Consider the following 22,708-nt stretch of genomic DNA (forward strand, 5'->3'; position numbering starts at 1 on the left):
AGCTGAATGTCTCCTTTGCCATCAGAATAAAGAAACTTGCAACCTCAAGGGATTATATGCCTCACTGAGAGGTCAAGGTTAATTGCCTGACTGCATCTTCTTTAACATATGAAAATTCCATTTCTTCTATTTTTTGCAAGGGATAATTCACAGGATGTTGATGAGAGGGTATCACAGAGTAGCAGCTGTCATTTTCATCAGGTTAGCAGACACTCAGATGGTATAATATCAGTCAAGGGTGTATTTCTGTGGGCTTGGATGGTTTGAGTTATTCTTAAGAACTGTGCACACACAAGAGTAAAAAAGGCATATAAATGTTGGATTAAACAACAATTATCCCTTAGAAACCATCAAGGAATCTGGAAGCATTATGAAACCAAGACCTCCTAAAAAAAGAGAGTTTAAGAAATTATAGGTATTGCTCCAGACAATCTGTGCTCACAACTAAATGCCTGTCAGCCTCAACTACTTAAACATTCTTAATGAATACAAACTTCATTAGTGTGGCGTGTGAAATTTCATTTTTAAGGGTGTTAGAATTGTAATCTCAGTTCCTAGAGTTCTTATACACAGACCAAAATGTGACAAAATCACAGCATTTTTAAAACTTTTCTTTTTACATCTTTCAAATTTCAGTTAAAAATTCACCTTTTATATGAAGCCTTTGTCATTCCTTCTTAATCTTAGTACCTTTTCCCCGAGATTATCTTCATTTTGTCCTGTATATAACTTATTCATACATAATTTTTCATATATCACCTCCTTTTTTTAGATTCCTTAAGAGTCAGGGGATGTTTTATTTTTCTTTTCTTTTTCCTTTTCTATTATTTTCCTTTCTTTTATCTACTATTCTTTTCTACTTTCTTTCCTTTCTTTTTTGATTTTTCATCCTATCCTGAGTGTTTAGCACAGTTCCTGGCACATAATAATTGCCTAATAAATGCTTATTAACCTTATTACTTCCTTTTTTTTTAACCTTATTACTTCTTGTCCAGACTGTTTCAATCTTAATCCACACATAGCTTTTTTTTTTTAATAGGAACAATTTTACACTTTTTTTTTTTAAGTTCCTAACTCAAGGCAGCTAGGTGGCACAGTTGATAGACCACCAGCCCTGGATTCAGGAGGACCTATGTTCAAATCCAATCTCAGACACTTGACACTTAGTAGGTTTGTGACCCTGGGCAAATCACTTAACCCCAATTACCTCATGGGAAAAAAAATCCTAACACTTTAGCACATACCACTAGCACTAATACAAAATATGGGTATATGCTTGAATGAAAAGTGACATTAACCACAAAATAGACTGGATTCACTATTAAATTTTATAGAAGCCGCCAGTCTATTCTTGAGCTGTAATTTTAGTAGATTTTTAGTATTATCTTTGGTTTTTACATCTCCAGTACCCTCTTTCCTAGAGATGTATCCCTTATAACAAAGAAGAATCTAACATTTTTAAGATGGAATTGAAATAAATCCATTGTCATGGAAATTGAAAATTCCTTTTATCAGTGTGATGAGAAGAAAAAAAAATCTCTCTCTGAGCCCAAGGCTTTGATGAAGTAGATAAATACTTACATTTTGTAGAATGTTAGGTTCCTGTAAAGCTCCCAAGCCCAGATAGGCCTCCCAAAGCACAGTTCTCACAATTAAAGTTAGTTCTCTGGATTTGTGAAAGGTGAAAGATTATCTTCAAAAGGTTGGTTACCAAGTGAGACATTTCTGAGGTTTATTTTCTTGAAGTGTTGTTATCGATCTTGTTGCCTTATAGTTATGTCTTGTATAGAATTATTGGCAGTACTTTTAGCAAATCAGCACAGATTAGTTTATGAGATCAAAAGCATAGCATATAGATTTGAGCCTGACTAAGGAGATAAGGAAAGGTAAAAAACCAAAAACAAGCAAACAAACAAACAAATAAAAAAAGCATGCAGGTGCCTTCTGGGTAGAACAGACCTGTGTGGGATGAGGAACCATGAACAGCCCAGAGACCATGAGTCAGAATGGATTTATGATGATTGGATTGGATGTGGTAGGGTTCCAAGCAATATGGGAGCATTAGGCAACCTCATTAACCCCAACTCTTTTCTATACCCTCTGAAACTTTCTCTGTCTATATTTCTTACTAACTTCCCAAATTTTCAAAATAGAACAAAGGAAAGACATAGCCACTCAAAATCCAATACAATTTATAACTCCAATTCACTTTCTTTGTTTTTCTCACTGATTCTCAAATGACTGGATGCTAAAAAAAAGGAAAAAAAAGAAAGATACGGATAACCTTTTGTCACATTTTCTTTCTGCTGGGATTTACTAATAGGAAGGGTATGGTTGGTTTTATTTTCTAGTCTAAGTTGTTTGTGTTGTAGATGTAGTTTTTAAAAATCCTCACTGTCATTTTTTCTTGTTTCATTGCCTCCTCCTGCCATTCCTCCTATTCTATCCCCTCATCTCCTCCCAATTGTCCTTTCTGTGATGTTCTTTTTATAACCCAAGCATCGTAAAATTTCTGTAATTTTCTAAGGTGCCACAGTGATTAAGGCCAAAGGAATAAAAGCTGGCATACCTTTTGGAATTTAAGTCAAAATTTCATATTAAATCTTTAAGAAAACCTCTTTTCTCTTATAAAGATTAAAGACTACCCTCTACTAATATTAGCTCATGTTTATATATTTTACTGTTTAAAAAATGTTCTCAGGACAGCTAGGTGGCCCATTGGATAGAGCACAGGCCCTGGAGTCAGGAGGACCTGAGTTCAAATCCAGCCTCAGACACTTGACATTTACTAGCTGTGTGACCCTGAGCAAGTCACTTAACCCCAATTGCCTTACCAAAACAAACAAACAAAAAAATGTTCTCAGAACCTTGCAAGATAGGTAGTTAAGGAATGTAATATCCATTTTCTAGATGAAGAATCAGTTAAGTGATTTGTCCACATTCAAATGACTATTGAGGTGGGGAGCTAGGTAGCGCAGTGGATAAACCATCCCTGGATTCAGGAGGACCTGAGTTCAAATCCAGCCTCAGACACTTGACACTAGCTGTGTGACCCTGGGTAAGTCACTTAACCCTCATTACCCTGAAGAAAAACAAAACAAACAAACAAAAAAACAAACAATTGACTATTGAGAACATCAGTTTTCTCATGTATAAAATTATATGTATCTGAGGCCTTTACAGACAGATTTAAATGTCATCCAACCAGAGTCAGGGCTTGAACTAAGATTTTCTGATTTCAACAAAAGACTTCTTTCCATTTGACATGTTCTCTTTTCACTATAGTCTTAATATATCTGAGAGTAAAGGTCCTGCAGCATCATATTGTTAGGATCCTGTGACCTCTTGCCACAGATACACCAAAAGAAGGGCTCAAGCAGTCTTTTTAAGGATGTAGGTATTGGTGTCCTTTTGAAAAAGAGTCAACACAGCCAGTCTAAACTCTAAAGTTCTCTGGGTTCTTATACATCCTTAAGGAACACAGGGACCCATAGGTAAATCCACCCAGAAACAACAGACACACAAAACAAATGTATCTGTTGCACACAAGTTTCACTTGAATCTCTTCACTTCCCTCCTTAGTGTCTGCTCTGTAAAGAGCAGTGTGGCAGACTCCCTCCCAGTGCACTAGCCCAGGGCTCCTTATTCTGCCTATAGTTATAGTTATAGTTATAGTTATACTTTTATACTTATAGGCACTGACCTATGACTAGTCTCAGAATGTGGGAGAGAGATTAAGAGTGGTCATCAGGGCCATTTCCCATAGCTGCCACTTCCTAGTGCTACTTCTCTACTATGTTCACTTCCTTAGTGATGAGAGAATTAAATGCGCCCTCCTCAGTAGGCAGGATACATTATTGAAGTCCTGGGGGCTTCTCCCGGAACTCCCATTCCCTTCCTTTTTCTGCTGAGCTAGCAGTTACAATTGAAAGAAACCATTGATATATGTTCCCATTAGATAGGGCAGGCCACATTGTTCAAGTCCCAGGGCCCAATCCCCCTTCCTTTTCCCCCTTCCACAGAGCTGGCAGTTTCAATTGCATAGGGCAGATAACAAGAAGGCCATAAAACTTGCCATCCAATTAGAAGTTGTCCCTCAGGGATGATTTCTCCTCAGAATCAGAGAGATTAGGATTCTAACCCAAACCAGTCCCTCCTTGTCCCCCAGTTAATCCCAAATTGCACTGTGCTTGCTTAATAAACCTCATACATAATATCTAACACACCTGGGGTAGAGACAACATTATAATTAGATATGCATCCTATGATCAGGGTGGGGCCATGTGTTTAGGAGTTAATATGAAGTAGGAGAGTCTCAAAGAATGTGCATCCAGAGTAACCAAGCCAATGTAAAACAGAGGAGGGAATCTTTGTGTTAGGGACAGAATATAAGGACCCACTGTGACAAGCATGCTTTGCACACCTTCCTTGGAAGTGTGTACCCTTTCTTGCAAGATCATGGGATAATATGGGTATGTGTATGACTACTAGTGTAATAGCATCTCTTTTTATATTTGGATACAGAATAGGCTAATGTGAGATACTTGGAAGTCTGGTAGAGGCAAATAAAACTTTGAGAAGAAACATTAAGGTCTCAAAAACATGCAGAATAATTATATTCTGAAAATATACACAATGTTCTTCCCATATTACAATGTAATTTTTGCATAAACTTTAGAAAGAATTATTCTACACAATTATGGAGACTTACTTCTACAACTTCTATCTTAGATAACTTCAAAATATTTAATGGCTGACTGTTTAGGTTTTAAGACATTTATTCAAGTAACAATTTTTGGTTTTGGTTTTTGGTTTTTTTTCCTTGTCCCTTAGGTAGCCACTTAAGTAGGATTTCATGTAATAGTTCTGATTTCTTCCTTCCCTTATAATAAAGAATGTGTCATGGGAATGATGGGGTATTCCCCTTTGCACTGTGAAACAAATGTTTACTACCAGGCTAAAAATCAATTTAGGAAATGAGACCCTGAGGTTAAATAGCATGGATAGCTTTTTTGTTGTTATCTTCCTCCCCACCACCCCCCCAAAAAGACAAATGGTTATGAAAATATTTATACTAATTAAGGACTTTGACTAGTCAGCTCACATCTGGAATATTCTTCTCAATTTTGAGTGGTTCATTTCCACAGGGACATCACCTGAGATGTAAATTCCAGCCAAAGATGAGAAAAATCTCCTTAACCTGTACAACTACTCCAAAATGGAATGGGTTACTTTAACAAGTAGTGCTTTCACTGTCACTGCAATGTCTGCAAGCAATGGCAGATAGCCATTTGTCAGATTGGACATAGAGAGGGTACGGTCTTGTAAATTTCCTATGACTTGTAAGTTTCTTGTAAGTGACATAAGTTTCCTATGAGTTTTAAGAGTTTTCTGTTTTAAAGGATGAATTCTTTTAATTATGAAGATTTTTATAAGGCAGAAATTTCTCATCAAGCATTCCTTAAAGTCAACATTATCAGTCAGGTTCTAGAATATCCTCATGCATTTAAAAAGAATTATAATAATACACACTTTTGTTCCTCATCAGGACATTGCTCATCTAATCTTCCCCTCTAATTTTCTGTGTTCCGTACATAGTCTTCCTGGTGCCAAATCAAGTGATATATCCACTACCTCTTTGACCTCAAATTTAATACTTTATTATCCCACTCCCTGACTTTAATAATCCATGTAATCCTATATATATATATATATATATATATATATATATATATATATATATATATATATTTAAAGTGATAGATTGAATTCAATAAATATGTTTTGAATATTGTTGTTTGTCCTTCATTTTTGAAGAAGACCATGACATCATGGTGATGTCATGACTTTTAGTGAATTGGATTTAAGTGAGGGAGGGCTGTACAAGGTTGTTAGCCTTACTCTCTCCTTCAGGGTCATTTGATGGCCCTGGATGTTTAAGGCAATAGGGTATTAAGTGACTTGCTCATGGTCACACAGCTAATAAGTGTCTGAGTTGAGATTTGAACTCAACTCCTCCCAACTTCAGGGCCAGTGCTCTATCCACTGTGCCACCTAGCTGCCCCATGTTTTCAATAGCTTATATATGAACTTCATTGTTCTGTAGGTGCTAGGCTATGAAACTAAACTATAAAAACACATGTGCTACCCAAGGTGTTGTTGTTTGTTTTGTTTTTACATGAAATGTAAATGGATGACTGGGCTCCATTTGCCTTTTTGTGTAGGGTTTTAATCCAGACTTATCAATTTGACACAAGGATCCTGATTCTTCACTTACTCAATGAGAATTATGTATTGACTTTTTATTCTTGTCGTTTAGTCATTTTTTGAGTTGTGTCAACTCCTTGGGACTTGTTTTGGGGTTTTCTTGGCCAAGACACTGGAATAGTTTGTCATTTCCTTCTCCAGTTCATTTTACAGATGAAGAAATTGAGGCAAACAGGGTTAAGTGATTTGCCTAGGGTCACAAAGCTGGTGTCTGAGACCAAATTTGAAATCAGAAAGAGGATACTTCCTGACTCCATATCCAGTGCACCATCCACTGTACTACCCAGTTGCCCAAATAATGGGTAGTTTGCCCCTTTAGAAAAATGCTAGGTTTAATGATTTCTTGGGCCCTAACTATCTCCATTTTCAACATCCCCTTGGGAATACCACCCCAGCTTGAAAGAGTATGATAACAGAATTCAGGCATCTTTAAATTGGTGACCTAAAGCTAGAATTAAAAGCCTGTTCCCATCTGAACAGCTTCCCCAGTGTTGTTTCCCAAATGTAGGCCTGAGTCTGACAGTCCCTGGAATGTCTCACCTAAAAAAATATTTATTTAGTTCTTATATGGTTATGACAGACCCGACAAAGCATTGTACAAGGTTACCTAAATGGCCCTGATTCTCCAGGAACTCACCGTAAAGAATACAGAATCCTGGCTACTGCTACTTTGAGGATATTATGTTGGTACTTGGCAGTGTAAGCAGTTTGAAAGGCTGGCATAATGCAAGCTATCTGGGGCCCGGGTGTGCTTTAGCATTCTCTTTGTGGTGGAAGTTAGATAGATCCCTGAGTTACTGGCACCTGTCTTGCTAAATCATCATAGGGAAGAAGAAAAAAAAAACCTTTAGACTGGCACTGGATTGTGCTAAAATCCCTTACATTTTAATGTTGCATGGCATTTTGCCCCTAAGCAGTTTTTATTGAAGAGCCTGAGGAACAAAAGAAGGAAATACTCCATCACTTTGTAAATGTTGACCATTGCAGACAGTGCTTAATGACTGCACAAAGTCACTTCCAATATATTGAAATGTCTCAGCCTCTGCCTCAAATCTTTGTACCTCTATTCAGATAGCAAAGAATAGAGTTCCTGTAAGATGGGGGAGCACAGCTCATTTTGCAAATAAACAGTTGCTTTGACCTTGTACAGGCGAATAGGTCCTGTCAGGGCTGGAATAGCAGGGCCAGGAAATCATCTGTTTAGTCAGTGCTGGTTCAGGTCATTACTTTGTGTTTATGGCTGGGAATTGGTGATTTTGCACTTTGTGTGTAGGGGGCTGAAGATCTGAATACTAAGAGGTCTCTATTTACCAACAGCTTTATTTTTTTTTTAATTTAAATTTAATTCAGACTGAAATGAACCATTTAACCCTTAATTAGGACCATGTTTTCCTCTCAAAGTCAAATACATTAGTCAACTGTAGACAAAATCCACTTTGCAATTGAAAGGCTGTCTCCTTTCTTTCAACAGTAACTACCAGGGTTTACTAACTGCGTTTGTTTTCCTTTCACCAAGGTAACTTTACCCTTTCTCAATGTCTGCAGGGTTCAATCCCATCAATTATGGCTCAAGAAACTGACTTTTTTTTTTAATGAGGCTAACTGTATCTTAAAGCTCTTCATAGTCATGGGTAGTATTTTTTTATATCACTTATTTCACCTATCATCTATTTCACAGACAATAATTTACAAAATTACCTTTATGATACTCACTGGTGTTAACACTTTCCTCTCTTCATCTACATTGATGACACGTATCCATTTCTTACTGTTCTATACCATTGTCATGTATAATTTTGAAATTGATAGATTTATTCTTTTTTAATTAGAATTAAACAAATATTAAATAAAACATATATCTATTTGTTTATCATGCTTAAGATGTGGAAGAAATACATGCATTTTATAAATTTCTCAGTGACATATACCAGGACTTAACTTTCTGTGCACACCATCTACTAATTTAGTAATTGCAGTAGACAAACAGGAAGTTTTCTAATAAAAGAGGTTAATCAACACTGTGGTAACAGAAGAGTAACACTTTGTTTTCTCGTTACTGAGATTAACAGAATCTTTCTAGTTTTGGCACATCACCAAGAATCTTTTGTCCTTTAGAGAAGGCAAAATCCTTTTCACTTTATTAAAAAAAAAAATCCATGAATTTTATTGGATTTAAGTTTATAAATGCTTTGGAGTACTATGTGTGATGAAGTACAGTAGGGTACATTCAAATTTGCAATAATTTCACACATACAGATGAATGGAAATCAAATTTATGTGACTTTAAAATATGCAGTGTCTTAAAATATTAGGCACTGAAAAGAACCCCAAATCCTTTATTCCTTTCTAAAATATTTTTGGCCAAAAAGTCAGGGGATATAGCATACTACCCCTTTGCCTAAACCCACTAGTGCAGATGGTATAATTTAAAATAATAATAATAATAATAATAAATTATATAACTCTTTAAGATTTACAGAGCACTTCGCATTTATTATTTCATTTGATCATCACAACAACATAGAAGCTACATATTATTTTTATCTTCATTTTACAGAAAAAGTAATGATTACTTCCTCTAACTTATCTCTTAGTGTAGGCTTTTAGAATAGGGGTCTCCTTCATTTCACAATGTTTTATCTATACTCAGAAGACAAAAAAAGTAGATGCCATTTGTAACATCAATGGGTCTAGTCCTCTGGGACACTAGGATAGCTTCTTGGATAATCATCTTCTTGGTTGCTGCCTGCCCTTGCTATCCCTCCCACCTTTGAACAAGAACAGTTACACTCCCTTAGTCCTGCCTCTTCACCCTAGGTGATTTCATCAACTCAGCCATAGGACTTATCCTGGATCCACACTGACTTGATTGAAGGGAGAGTGAGGCAGTCCTTACCACAGCCCTCTTTTCCTGAGTGACCTCAGACCACCTGTGCTTTAGGACACCAGGATACAGAGTATACATAGTTAGACCAGGCATCCCCACCTCCACCCATGCTTTCTACTTTCTAATTAGGGAACAATCAAAAATTCAACATTACCATTACTATTGGGACAAAGAGGTCCATTGTTTCAATAACTTTTTGTAAATTATTTTTCTCTATTTCATATATATGTGTATATATATATATATATATATATATATATATATATATATCCTATACACACACACACACACACACACACACACACATATATATATGTTTCCTATATATACTGTATATGATGCTATGGTTTTGTAAATTAATAACAAAAAATAAAAGTTATTACATTTTGAAACCCTTTAACTGTAATTATACTACTTTCCAACATAGGTTGCTCCTCCTAATAGTTATTCAGTCAGTCAACAAGCATTTATTAAACACTTATTATGTGCCACACATATGATTCTAAGCCTATAAAGAAAAGCAAAAAAAAAAAAATAGTTCCTACCCTCAAGAAGAATACACTCTAATGAGGAAGACAACATTTGAGTAACTTGAGTCAATGAAGTTAATCAAAACAAAGGCTTTACTTATGATCTGGGAGCTATGGGGAAAGGCCTCTTTCAGAAGTTTTATGAGAAAAGTAGCTGGCTCACTTTTTTTTCTTTTTCTTTTCTTTTTGTTTTTTGTTTTAGTTGTTGTTGTTGTTCTTGTGTTGTTGTTTTTTATATATCTCACATTATCTGACACCTACTAATTTAATTAACTCTTGTTGATGGATTGCTTTTTCTGAAATCCATTTCATTCTGGTCTAAAGCAATCCCTAGGTCTATTTATGTGCTAATGTGACAGATTAGGATCCTTGCAGTTTGGTTAGACTGGTTTTACACAAATGCGATCCACTGATTTATTATAGCTACTAGGAAGTTCTAAACTCTTCTGATTAAGTTGGTGAGCATGCTAGTGTTAGAAGAAAACTTTGAGATCATCTAGTTCTCCTCTCTCATTTTAGAGGCCCCCAAATCTTGAGACTTCCCATTTGTGAGGTTTATATATGGGGTTTTTTTTTTGTCCACTGCCAATACTATGATACAGAAGCAAAGGCAGTTTAACAATTTCAGTTATAACAAGTATGGAGGAAATATGGAAGTGTTTACATTTACATGATAACATCACAGAATTCCAAAAAAAAAAAAAAAAGGGTTTGATGAGAATGCCCAGATGTCCATAACATAGGGGCTTACTATCCTCAGAGAAAAGAAGTCACTAAGTAGGTTCTTTTATCTCCTAGCTATCTGGGTTCTGTTTTGTAGTTCAGTTGAAGGACATTTTGCTCCTATTATCCCAGGGTTTCATAAAAAATACTTTTGAATAATAAGGCACCTCCATGAAATCCAGATGATCCATATATTCATATTAACACCTTCAAAAAATAATGAGTCATAGGGACCATTTTGAAAAGATGATTATATTTATGGTTTTGTTGTTGTTGAGTTGTATCCAACTCATGACCCCATTTTAGAAGGTTTTTTTGGCAAAGATACTGGAATGGTTTGTCATTTCCTTCTCCAGTTCATTTTTAGAGATGAGGAAACTGAGGTAAACAGGGTTAAGTGACTTGTGGAGGGTCACACACCTAGTGTGTGAGTCCTGACTTGAATTCAGGAAGATTCATCTTCCTCTCTCTTGGCCCAAGACTCTATCCACTCTACTACCTAGCTGTCCATATATTGCATCTGATATTAATAGTTAATCAGTTAAACAATGTAATTTTGGAAGTTCACAACATCATTTACAAAAAAAGATCCATTTAAGTGTGCCAGGCAATGATATATATAAGAAAGCAAGACACTCCCTGACCTCAAAGAACTTATCTATCAGTAAAGACAACACATACAGATTTGGAAAGTGGAGGGGAAAGGCCAGCCAGGTACAAGTAGAATATCCTGGAGATGGTTAGGAAGTGGCATGGTGGACTGAGTGATTCTAATGTCAATAAATTCTAGTCCTACAGGATATGCTGGGTACTTTTTCTTTCTTTCTTAAAGATGATAGTCAACAATATTAACAGAATTCATGCCAGAGATAGATGGAATAGAATCTATATTAGTAAATTTAATCTCATCCCTCTTCCCCTCATTCTTTGCCAAAGCAAAGAGGATTCCTTTAAATTGCAATTTATGTCCCAACTCCCCAAAGGAATTCTCGAACTCTCCCAGGGGCGGGGTAGCTCTGCCTCCCACCTCAGGAATGGGTGTTGCTGACTACATATGCAAGATATGGATGGGTGCTTTATATCTTACTGATGCTCCATTATTCCAAAATCCCCTCCCTGTTACATTTCCCTCCCAGTTTTTTGTAATGCCCTTCTCTCCCTTTTGTCTGGTTAAAAAATACAAAAGACCAGTCTTCTGTGTTGTTTTCTTCTTCTTCTTCTTCTTTTTTTTTTGGTGAGGCAATTGGGATTAAGTGACTTGCCCAGGGTCACACAGATAGTAAGTGTCAAGTGTCTGAGGTTAGATTTGAATTCAGGTCCTCCTGAATCCAGGACCAGTGCTTTATCCACTGCACTACCTAGCTTCCTCAAGACCAGTCTTCTCTTACTCCAGCTCAACAGTCACCAAGGTGATCTGTTCCCTAGTCATATGTTCCTTGACTAATAAATCTCTTTATTTTACAAGGAAAAAAAATAAATTGCAAGTTATGATCCAAATTACAAAAGTTAATTTTGATAGAAAAATTTTTTTCAGGGATACATCTTTTGTTAGAAGCAGTATGCAGAGTACACAGAAGCGCTGTTTCTGATGTTGGAGATCCTGGATTGAGATCCTAACTGGCATATAATGCTTTCTGAGCAAATCACTTAACCTTTCCAAATAGAAGTTGTGGTTCCTTGTTTGGGGGAATGAAAATGATCCCAAAGAGTGTTTGATTAATTAGTTGGAAGATAAGAATCTTTGAATACTAGATTTAGATGCCATTTTCCTCATAAGAGCCAGATGAGGATTTATCTTCAACACAAGCCCCCACTAACCTACCACTTAATACTTCCTCCAATCTCCTCCTCCCACAAAGATGCAAGCTCCAAACTTCACCCCTTTTCATCCAAGTGTCTTCTCTGTAATCTATAGTTTTAAAGAGTTGCCTAGCCCTCAAGCACTGAGAGTTGAAGGGACTTTTCTAGGGTTGATGGAGGAGGTTAAAAGGGTTAATAGGTAACCTATCTTAGTAGCTATCAGTAGTACCTAAAAGGGTTAACAGAAAAATTAGTTTGTGTTCTTACAGTAATTAAGGGGGTTCAGTCCCCACCAATCCTCAACATCAACAGAGACAGTAACAAGGGAACATTAACCATTAATAGCCATTAATATTCCTAGATGACAGGACACCTAGAAACCAGATCTTAAGTAAAGAGATAACAAAAACACAGAGATGCCTCTGGCTTTGACAAGTTTAAGCATGTATTTAAAAGCATGAGCAGAAAGGACCAAATGTGTCCTTAGTTTCACCTTATGATGTGTAAACCCCCAAAACACACCTCCCAGGAAAAACGTACCCACCTCAGAAGTTGTCTTAGGAGCCCAGGAAGTCCAAATTAGGATAAGACCTCATATGAACCTCTCATAAGGAGGAGATTAAGATGAGGAGATCCCATGCTTTTTTTCACTATTGTAAAAATATTTTTGACTGACTAGGCCTAATTTGGGGGGCTAATCTGACTGGAGGACTAATCTGGGGACTTTTGACTAACTGGCTATCTGACTGCTATTAATTTAATGTGGGCTGTTTATAAAGTTCCACCGCACTGCTCCACTCCCAAAATTGATAAACAAAAGATTAAGAAGCCTCTTAACTAATCAAAGCAGAGTTTATTTATGAGATACTATTTAAACATAAAAATATAGGGAAATGAAATGTACAACCTGACTGTGCTGGGGTGTCTCTTTCCACCTGCTGACCCTGGAACTTTTTTAATACAATAAGGGCCATAGCCACCTCTTGCCTTAGGGTATGTTTCACTTTGACTGCTCAGCTACTTTCTTCTAACTCTGCCTGTACCCTGTGCTGACCGCTTCTGTGCTCTCTGCTTCTTCCTGTTCTTCCTGTCTGTCTGTCTGCTCCATCAGTATGTCCTCTGCCGCCTTTGCTGCCCCTATCCTTCTCCGTTCTTCTAATCTTGTCAGCCCCTCTCTGTTCTTCCAAACTTGTCTGTCCCCCTTCTTGCTCTTAACTTTTTCTCCTTCCCCAGTCCTCTTAATCTCCTGCCTCCTTCTCCTTGTCCTTCAGCCTTTTTTCTCTCTTAATCTCATCAGCCCCCCTCAATCTCGTCCTTGGGTTTGTCCTTTGGCCTCCCCTTAATCTTGTCAGCCCCCCTTCCTCATCCATTTGTCTCAGGGTCTCTAATCTCTGGAGTCCTCCTTAATCTTGTCAGCCCCCTTGCTGTCTAACTCCCAGGTCTATATATATCTTCCTTCTCTTCACTCAAATCTAGGGGCTTTTTTTCGCCCCCATACACACCAAGCTAATCTGCCAGCCAGGGCTGTGGCTGGGGGGGGGGCACACTTGAGTATCTCCTGCATACCATACCGAGGGCTCCAGGGGCCTGTGCCTCCTACTGTGCGCCTGGGCCCTCGTCATGGGCTATGCCAGAGCCTGGCCTGAACGAGCCTAGGATCTCTTGGATAGATCCACTGAGGGCAGAGGGATCTTGGTCTTCCTCCCCCCAGCTGTCTGACCTGGTGTCTTGTACAGTCAACAGGGCTTTTTGGCTCGGCTGAAGCAGAGGGGGAGGGGCACCAGCACCTCCCACACAGAAGAGACCCTAAGGGCCTAAGGCTTTCTAATCTCAGCCCAAAGGTAGGGTCCCCAAATCAAAATAAATTTCCACACTATAAATATAACCATTTTCATCCCCCTATTGAAGACACCTTTCTCCTTTGGGTACTCTCCCTGTGGTCACTCACAGTATTGCAATAAAACTTGGGAAACTGAGTCACCGAGTCTTGTAATTCTTTGGGATGCCTCACGATCAATTTAGTCAGTTAAACCCACCCCCTACATCAGGGTCACATGTCCAGTATTTATTAGAGGTAGGATTTGAACCCAAGTCTTCCTTGCTTTGAGGTCAAAGTCTCTTTGACTATACCACACTGCCTCCTTCATACATAGAAGCCATTATGAAATACAGGATAAAGATGGAGATTTACTCAGCTTTATTCAGAGTATGAGAGAACTGTGTTAGACTAAGGAGAATGTCTGGTTGATTTTGTACATGGTTGGTTAATGATTTTAACAATCATTTAAGATTCTGCTCCAGTCCTCCCTATAATATGATGCTAGGTGAGTTACTTAATCACTTTTGTTTCAGCACTTTCAAATATAATATGAAAGAGTTGAATTAGAATATCTCTAACATCTCTTCCAGTTCTACTATTCCATAGTTTCATGATTCTAAAGCTCCTCTATTACAAGCCCCTCTGAAGCCTTATACTACCCATCTGGAGCTTAGCACATCTTGCCTGGGATAGTTAACTTTTCATGTATGTCTTTCTTCTTTCACCCAAATAAATGACAATTATAACACTTTGTGCCCACACAGCATCTAATAGAGTACTTTGTACACAGTAGGTGCTCCATGGATCTCTTGTGACTGATATAATAGAATTTCCCATGCTGTCTAGAATGCTTTAGGTATGGATATATTTAAAGAGAATAGACTAAAGTACATCTCAAGAAAGTGTAAGCTACATGGTTTTATAATGATTTTTTATTTAAACCCAAATGTCCACATTATTCCATTTCAGAAGAGGCAGCTATATCTGTAGGTTCTACCATCTTGGATATGTTGCTTAATTTTTAGTTTGTTCAGAAGTGATTTGTAGTCTTCCTTGCTTGAAACTACATTGAAGATGGAGTGTATATAAGGATGAACAGAATCAGATTTCCAAAAACAGGATATGAGATGTACAGGATATGAGATGTTCTGTTCAAGAGAATTCCATCAGTCATCATGTTTGAACATAATGTTGGATATCTGATTTCCATCGGTTAGCTCTCCCATTTCTTACAGACCTAGAATGTTTCTTTTCATGACTTGGCAAATTATTCTGATTTGTTCTGTTTGGCTGAGATAGAAGGAAAGACTCAAACCAGGGAGTTCCGGCCACCCCTTTAGAATGCTTAAATATTACAATTAAATTATGCCATCATTTTCAACTAGTATGAAAAATACTAAGTGGGGAAGCTTTTTATTGACTGTTTACTATAAAAATCAATTTAATCATCCATTATTTTTCTGTCCTGAAGGTGATAATTTTGAATAATTTTTATCAGTGTATAACAAATAAAAACACTTACTATTACATTGCTATTGTTCAGTTGTTCAGTAATGTCTGACTTTTCATGATTCCATATGGGGTTTTCTTGGTAAAGATATCAGAGTAGTTCACCATTTCCTTCTCTAGTGGATTAAGGCAAACAAAGGTTAAATGATTCGCCCAGGGTCACACAGCTGGTGAGTGTCTGAGGAAGGATTTGATTTCAGGTCTTCTTGACTCCAGGCACAGTGCTCTATCCACTGAGCCACCTAGCTGCCTCTACTATTACATTTGATGTTTGTTTTTGTTGTTCAGTCTTTTCAGTTGTGTCTAACTCTTCCTCACACCAGTTTAGGTCTTCTTAGCAAAGATACTGAAGTAGATTGCCATTTCCTTTTCTAGCTCATTTTTATAGATGAAGAACTGAGGCAAATAGGGTTGTGACTTGCCAAGGGTCACACAGCTAGTAAGTGTCTGAGGAGGAATTTGAACTCATGAACATAAGTCTTCCTGATTCCAAGAACAATGCTCTATTATGCCACCTGGTTGACCACTGTTATATTACCTGAGGGCAAATGGGTATCAAAATGCAGATATTGTAGTAGCCTCCATAGAGGCTGATGGAACAAGAAGGTGGGGAGGAAATAAGGAGTATGAAGTGCTTACTATATGTTAGACATTAAGCTAAGTGCTTTATAAAAGAGAGACCATGCTTATCCATTTTTCTGTTTATTTTTGTGTTTTGTACATATGTTTTAAATCCACATTTATTTTAACCTGTTTCTTCCTTGTGCTCTTTTATTCTTTTGCTCTTGCATTCTTTCTTGTGCTCTTAAATTCCTAATAACTTCATTCAACTTTCCCCCTAGTAACTGGGGCTGTGTAGTAGAAAGAGTACTAGACTGGGTATCATGAAACCTGATTCTACTGAATTTTTGATAATCCAATTACATTTTTTAAAGCTAATTTCACTGTTCTATAAAATCTAGATCAGGTCCTTTAAAATCTAGGCAAAATCAAGGTGTCCACTTAAAATAAAGGACCATACAATTATAAATGCACATATAAGAAATAGATGATTTTAAAATATTGTAAATACGTGATTTGTGCTGTGAAAAAAAATCAGAGAAAAAGGAAATCTGCTCATTCATCAAGAGAAAGGAACAAAAGATGTACATTCCAAGTGTTGCATTTGTCTGTAAACAATATTAAAGGAACCCAAGAAAGTCATCTAACTGGTTACATACTCCATTGAGGAGTTATTGATAGTTGAGTTCCAAAATTGCACAGGATAAGAAGACAGAGTAAGGTTGTAGACTGTCCCTGTTGAGGATTCATGGATCACTTAAATACATCATACATTTATAGTTAGAAAAATCTTTGAGGACATCTAATTTAACTCTTTAATTTCATGCTTGAGGAAAGAGATTCAAATAGGTTAAATGACTTGCTTAAGTCCAAAACATTGGAACCGGGTTCCAAATATAGTGCTTCTTTCCACTGTATAAAGCATGAAGCATATTAAAGACATTAGTATCCTGTTAGCTTTTTTAAAATGTGGATTACTTTGAAGACATGACAAAAAATACAAAGGAAACCAAAAATGTATATATGTTTACACTCCCTTTTGAGCTCTGTCAAAAGGCTTGAAAATCATTCAAAGGAAGATCAAAGACTTCTAGTAAATAGTCCTTTTCCAAGTGTTTTATAAGCTCTGAGGGGGTTTCAATTTTGGGGGACGGCTACCCAGGTCTCTGCTGACCATGACCTTCATTTATTCTCTCCCCAATAAATAGAAGCCATGCAAGAAAGAATGGGAGAGATGATATTCTTAGGAATTGGAGGGTCTTGTGCAAGACCATGGAGAGTAGATGAGACATAACTAGTTGCCGTAATGGGCCCTAAGCCAGGAAGCTAAAGATCATTCAAGCATGAACTATATATTGGTTGAGACTTACACTGTTGGTCCAGATCAAGCCAGGGAGAGAGAACTGCGAAGATCCTCCCCCAATTCTCTTTCCTTCTTTCCAGAAAGGGTCCAAAGTATTTCTTTTTTCTAAACCCTCTCATTTCCCTCTAGACTTAGGAATCATTAACTTTTATTCTAAATATTTTTTTTGGTGTCTTGGACCAGCAAATATGATGAATTTTTGTTAATAGAAATTCAAAGCCTAATAAAATCTTAGTTAATGGATATAAAGATAGGGCAGAAGACACAGACAGAAACAGAGACAGAAAGTCAGACAAGAAAGATAGATATACAAAGAGACAAAAAGAGAGTGGCAGAGGGAGACAGAGACACACACACACAGACTAATGGAGGGAGATAATGGATTCTCCATTCCAAAGACGACACATCTTACTTGATTTTAAGCCTTGGGAGTCACACTGTGGATCCATTAGTAAAAAGTGGGGACAACTGAAATGTTTTGTATGAGCATGGCAAAAAAAATCTCAAACTGTACATACCTCAGAAATAAAATCACAAGGTTGTAAGCATCCCATGCTAGAAAAATTACCATTATTTATGTCCTGGATTTAGAAAGAAAGTCATTTCACTGAAATTCTTGAGAATTTCCACCGATGTGAAGAGATAGACAAGTGAACCGTCATGACATGCTTCTAACAGTTGCTTTGGCTTGGAAGATGATTGATAGCTCAGTTTGCCCTTTTCACCAATGTCATCTGATACCTACACATGAATTTATGAATAGGTATATGTGTGTATATATTTATGTTTATAATAAGAATATTAGCCTTTTAATTTGCTCTTTCTTATAAATGATTTGATTAGAAGACTGCCTACATGATACTTTGGTTTTCATTCAGGTGTTTATTTAATAGACATTTTCCCTTTTCATTAGGACTTATTAGAATAACAAATTATTAGTTAACCTAATGCATGTTGTAAGTATTTATTGCTTTCGTTGTTAAGGAAAAAAAACCAATAAATCAAGAGCTTCTAACGGAAGAGTTAAGTAAAAAAAGAACATCTTCTCATATATTTGTGATACTTATACTCTCCCACCTGTACATACAGAATCCAGGGGAAACTGGGTTCAAGATTTGGCAGGAGAGTAACCCAACTTCTGAATGTCTTTTTTTCAGGCTCCTCAAAATTTTCCCTTTAGATATGGTAGAACTTTTCTGTAGGGATCTTTGTAGAGCCATAAATTTATATCCAGTCTGTCTTTGGCTTCCAAAACTGAACTTGGGTATTGAGGAGAAGCTGCTAGGATGTTGGTGGGCAAATGGGAAGTACAAAATCCTCCTGAGCCTTTAAAATTCTCTGGGTCTTTAATTGGCCAAGGTTAGGGGAGAATACTTTGGCCAGCACTGAAGTGCTTTGTTTGAAAACAAACCAACACCATTCTGGTAGTTATGAACCACAACAGTCTTATAAACTGTCCCCTAAATTCCATGATGCCCATTTCATATAAGCTATGAATTAATGCAAATCAGGAATAATCAAGAACCCCAAAAGACCTTGAGAGGCTAGAACAATGGAAAGACACCAAGATTAAATTTAATAGAAATAAATGTAAGGTTCTGTATTGGGGATGATAAAAGCAAATTTATCAATACTGATACATATCAATATACAAGAAGAATTCTATTTGTGAACAAGAAATGCAAATTTTAGGGGACTTCAAGTTCATTGTGAGTTGACAGTAGTAGTTAAAATTGCTAATCCAGATTTGGACTACAGTAGTAGAAGCATAGTGTTCACTGAAAAGTTTTGAATAATCCTACTGTTGTCTGCAATGGTCCGACCTCACTTGAATTATTATGTTCAGTTTTGAATACTAACTAGAGCATTATGTTCAGTTATAAGACATGGATGACTTGGGAGAGGTGGGGGAAGGTAGGAGTGGGATCATGGGAGGCTTTATAAAGAAAGAAAGAGAAATCGACCCAACTATTATGAGAGTACATAGAAACTGGGGAGTGCACATCTTAGAACCCAGATGACTTTTTGTCCCAGCATGTAACCCATTGGGAAGGCACAAAAATTATACCAAAAAGCTGAAACAGCTGAAGACAGTGAAGAAGGTGGTTGAAGTAACTGTAGATATTTAATCGAGAGACTATAAAATGGAACACTGTCTTCAAGTATTTGAAGGACTGCTGTGATGACTGGTATGTTCTTCTTAGCCCCCCACACCCACCCCAGAGTGGGGGTGGGGTAGAACTTGAAGATAGATAAGTTTTAGAGAAATAGAGTTAAATGACTGTAAGTTCAATTGTCTATTCAGGGAAATACTGAGTTTAAGTATACAAGAAGAGACTGGATGGATGACCACTTGTAATAGTTATAGAAGGCAATCCTTTTCAGGATAGAGAACCTAGTAGTTTCTATATAGTGGGTACTTAATATATGCATATTTAATTAATTTTTTTTGTGGGAGAATGAGGCTTAAGTGACTTGTCCAAGGTCACATAGCTAGTAAGTGTCTAGTGTCTGAGGATGGATTTGAATTCAGGTCCTCCTGAATCCAGGGCTGGTGCTTTATCCAGTGCGCCACCTAACTGCCCCCCAGATTTAATTAAATTGAACTAATTCTTCGAGGTCTATCATTGTTTAATAAAATACAAACTTACATGTTAGCAATGATAAAATCAGTAAGAGTTCAGATAAAGGAGTGACCTGATGATGAAATAGATCTTTGCCCCCTCAAATAACCCAATATTCAGTAAAACTATAATAACACAAGATGGAAAATTCTTTCTTTTCTGCTATCAAAAAACCTATAATCTTGTGGTTTTAAGGGACCTTTTCCTATTGTTGTTAACCTCCTGCTGTGTTTGAATCATAAGTTCTTTGAGGGCAAGGTCTGTTGTTGTTTTTTCAATCTTTGTTTAGTATATTGTCTTACATATAGTAAGAGCTTAGTTAATAATAGCTAAGTGAATTGGAAGAAGAAAAAAATAAATTCATCAGGAGTCATTTTTTTTCTTGCCAAGCTCCAGCAGGATTAACAAAAAAAGCACCTATAATATGTTTTACAGCTTGTCGACCAGGGTTCTACAAGGCCTCTGCTGGCAATTTGAAGTGCTCCAAGTGCCCACCTCACAGCTCTACCCAGGAGGATGGTGCCATGGACTGCAGGTGTGAGAATAATTACTTCAGAGCAGACAAAGATCCTCCATCCATGGCTTGTACCCGTGAGTAGTTTTGCTGCAACCCATGACCCCATATTTTGTTTGGTTTTCCTTTTTATTTGTTTGGCTTTATTTATTTATTTATTTATTTGTTTATTTATTTGTTTATTTATTTATTTTTATTTTCTCTTCTGGCCTATTTCTTTATGTTATTCATGTGCAACTGAAGCTTCTTTCTGAATTTCTCTCTTCATGCCTGGCTCACCACAAATGCAACATTAATCATAAAATGAATTTGACTACAAAGCAATGCCATGTTACCACCACCTCATTTCACTCTCCCCCTCCCAATAAAAAAGCTTAATGAATGCGTGTTACAAAATTTACATTGGATAGGTTATAGAAGCTTATGGAACTAGAATTTATACTTTTAAGTTTACATCCATCCTGGATGTTTTCTGACAGAGTTCAGAGGAGCAAAAGAAAAGACTAAGATTTAGAAACTAATACCAGGGTTTTCAAATTAATCCTTCACACGGAAATTGACATTAGCACTAATTTGTTTTGTGTGACTTTTTGAAAGTTCTTTAGTTTTGACTCATGATTCGCAGTTGGTACACTAGGGAGGGTACTTACTCTTGTATCTTTATGCCTCTTATCTAATGACATCTCTTAAGGGCAGTTGAGAGAGGCAGATAATAAAGATAAGATAACTATTTGCCATTGCCAGTTCCATTTGTAAAATTTCTGTTTCACATGTTCTAGAAAAGTGAAGCTTATTAATCTTCCCTATTGAACTACCTTGCAGGACCTCCATCTGCACCAAGAAATGTTATATCTAATATCAACGAGACCTCCGTTATACTGGACTGGAGTTGGCCCCTGGACACAGGAGGCCGGAAAGACGTGACCTTCAACATTATATGTAAAAAATGTGGGGGGAGTGTTAAACAGTGTGAGCCATGCAGCCCCAATGTTCACTTCCTGCCACGACAGTTTGGACTAACCAACACCACAGTGACAGTGGTAGACCTTCTAGCACACACTAACTATACATTTGAGATTGATGCGGTTAATGGAGTGTCTGACATGAGTTCATCCCCAAGACAGTTTGCTGCAGTCAGCATAACAACCAATCAGGCTGGTAAGTATCCTATAGTTTACTTCTTATCCATGTCAAGTTAAAATCAAGCAGTGGACATTAGCCGAGAGAGAGAGAGAGAGAGAGAGAGAGAGAGAGAGAGAGAGAGAGAGAAAGAGAGAGAGAGAGAGAGAGAGAGAGAGAGAGAGAGAGAGAGAGAATTCATTTGAAGGGACCCTAGTGATGCATGAAACATTCAAATAATCTTTCAGGTGGAATGTGACATATGACTGGAATACCATCACTTATAAGAGGTCTGTTTATAAGAATAGTCTAGACAGTTTCCTGATATAAATTGTTCAGTGCTTTAAACCATGAGACCAGCCAACAATGTTTTATTTTTCCTAATTCTTAATCCACACTGTGAGTTTTGGAAACATCACTGATTTCCCCCCTGCAGTGGTACAGAATGATATCTTTCCTCACCCTCTTCCATAACAATTCCTCCCTTCCTCTCCCCATCACTTTCCCCTTTGCTTTAGACATAGCAAGACTGGTTCTTTCTATTTTTTTCATCTGTCATATGTTCCCATTCTCTGCTCTCTCTTGTAACCCTCTATAAGGTTGATAGCATTGTGTCCAAAATTATATATAGTGCTCATCTGTGGATCTCTTCTAAGATAAAAATGTGTGATGTTTTGTTTATGTTTTACATAGAATATCTTAAGATTTGATTTAGTTTATTTTTATATAGACATGATTTCTATTCTTACATTTTTTTAAAACTGGGTGCTTTAATATAGCATGTGAATAATAAAGCATGAAAAATTGAGAACACATAACAAGATTACAGTTTTATAGAAGAATAAAATTAATAGAGAAGTGAATCATATATATATATATTTAATGTTATGTATGGTCATTATTTTGTAGTAAGTTAATTAGGCATATTTGTGTTAATTTGCAAAGAGCCTACCTGTGAATGAATCTCTCCTGCTGTGCAAGTGACAGAGTCT

At 37.0% G+C, this 22,708-nt stretch overlaps 1 protein-coding gene across 1 annotated transcript in view; it reads left to right on the forward strand.

The window, feature by feature from the left end:
• Nucleotides 1-22,708, forward strand: part of EPHA3 (EPH receptor A3) — a 420,397-nt gene that overhangs the window by 230,834 nt on the left and 166,855 nt on the right. The window contains exons 4-5 of the mRNA XM_043996808.1: nucleotides 20,519-20,674; nucleotides 21,420-21,755. Of these exons, the coding sequence (XP_043852743.1) occupies nucleotides 20,519-20,674; nucleotides 21,420-21,755 (492 nt within the window). The remainder of the gene's footprint in view (nucleotides 1-20,518; nucleotides 20,675-21,419; nucleotides 21,756-22,708) is intronic.

This window comes from Dromiciops gliroides, chromosome 3 (genome assembly GCF_019393635.1).
Source record: "Dromiciops gliroides isolate mDroGli1 chromosome 3, mDroGli1.pri, whole genome shotgun sequence".
Taxonomy (NCBI): Eukaryota; Metazoa; Chordata; class Mammalia; order Microbiotheria; family Microbiotheriidae; genus Dromiciops; species Dromiciops gliroides.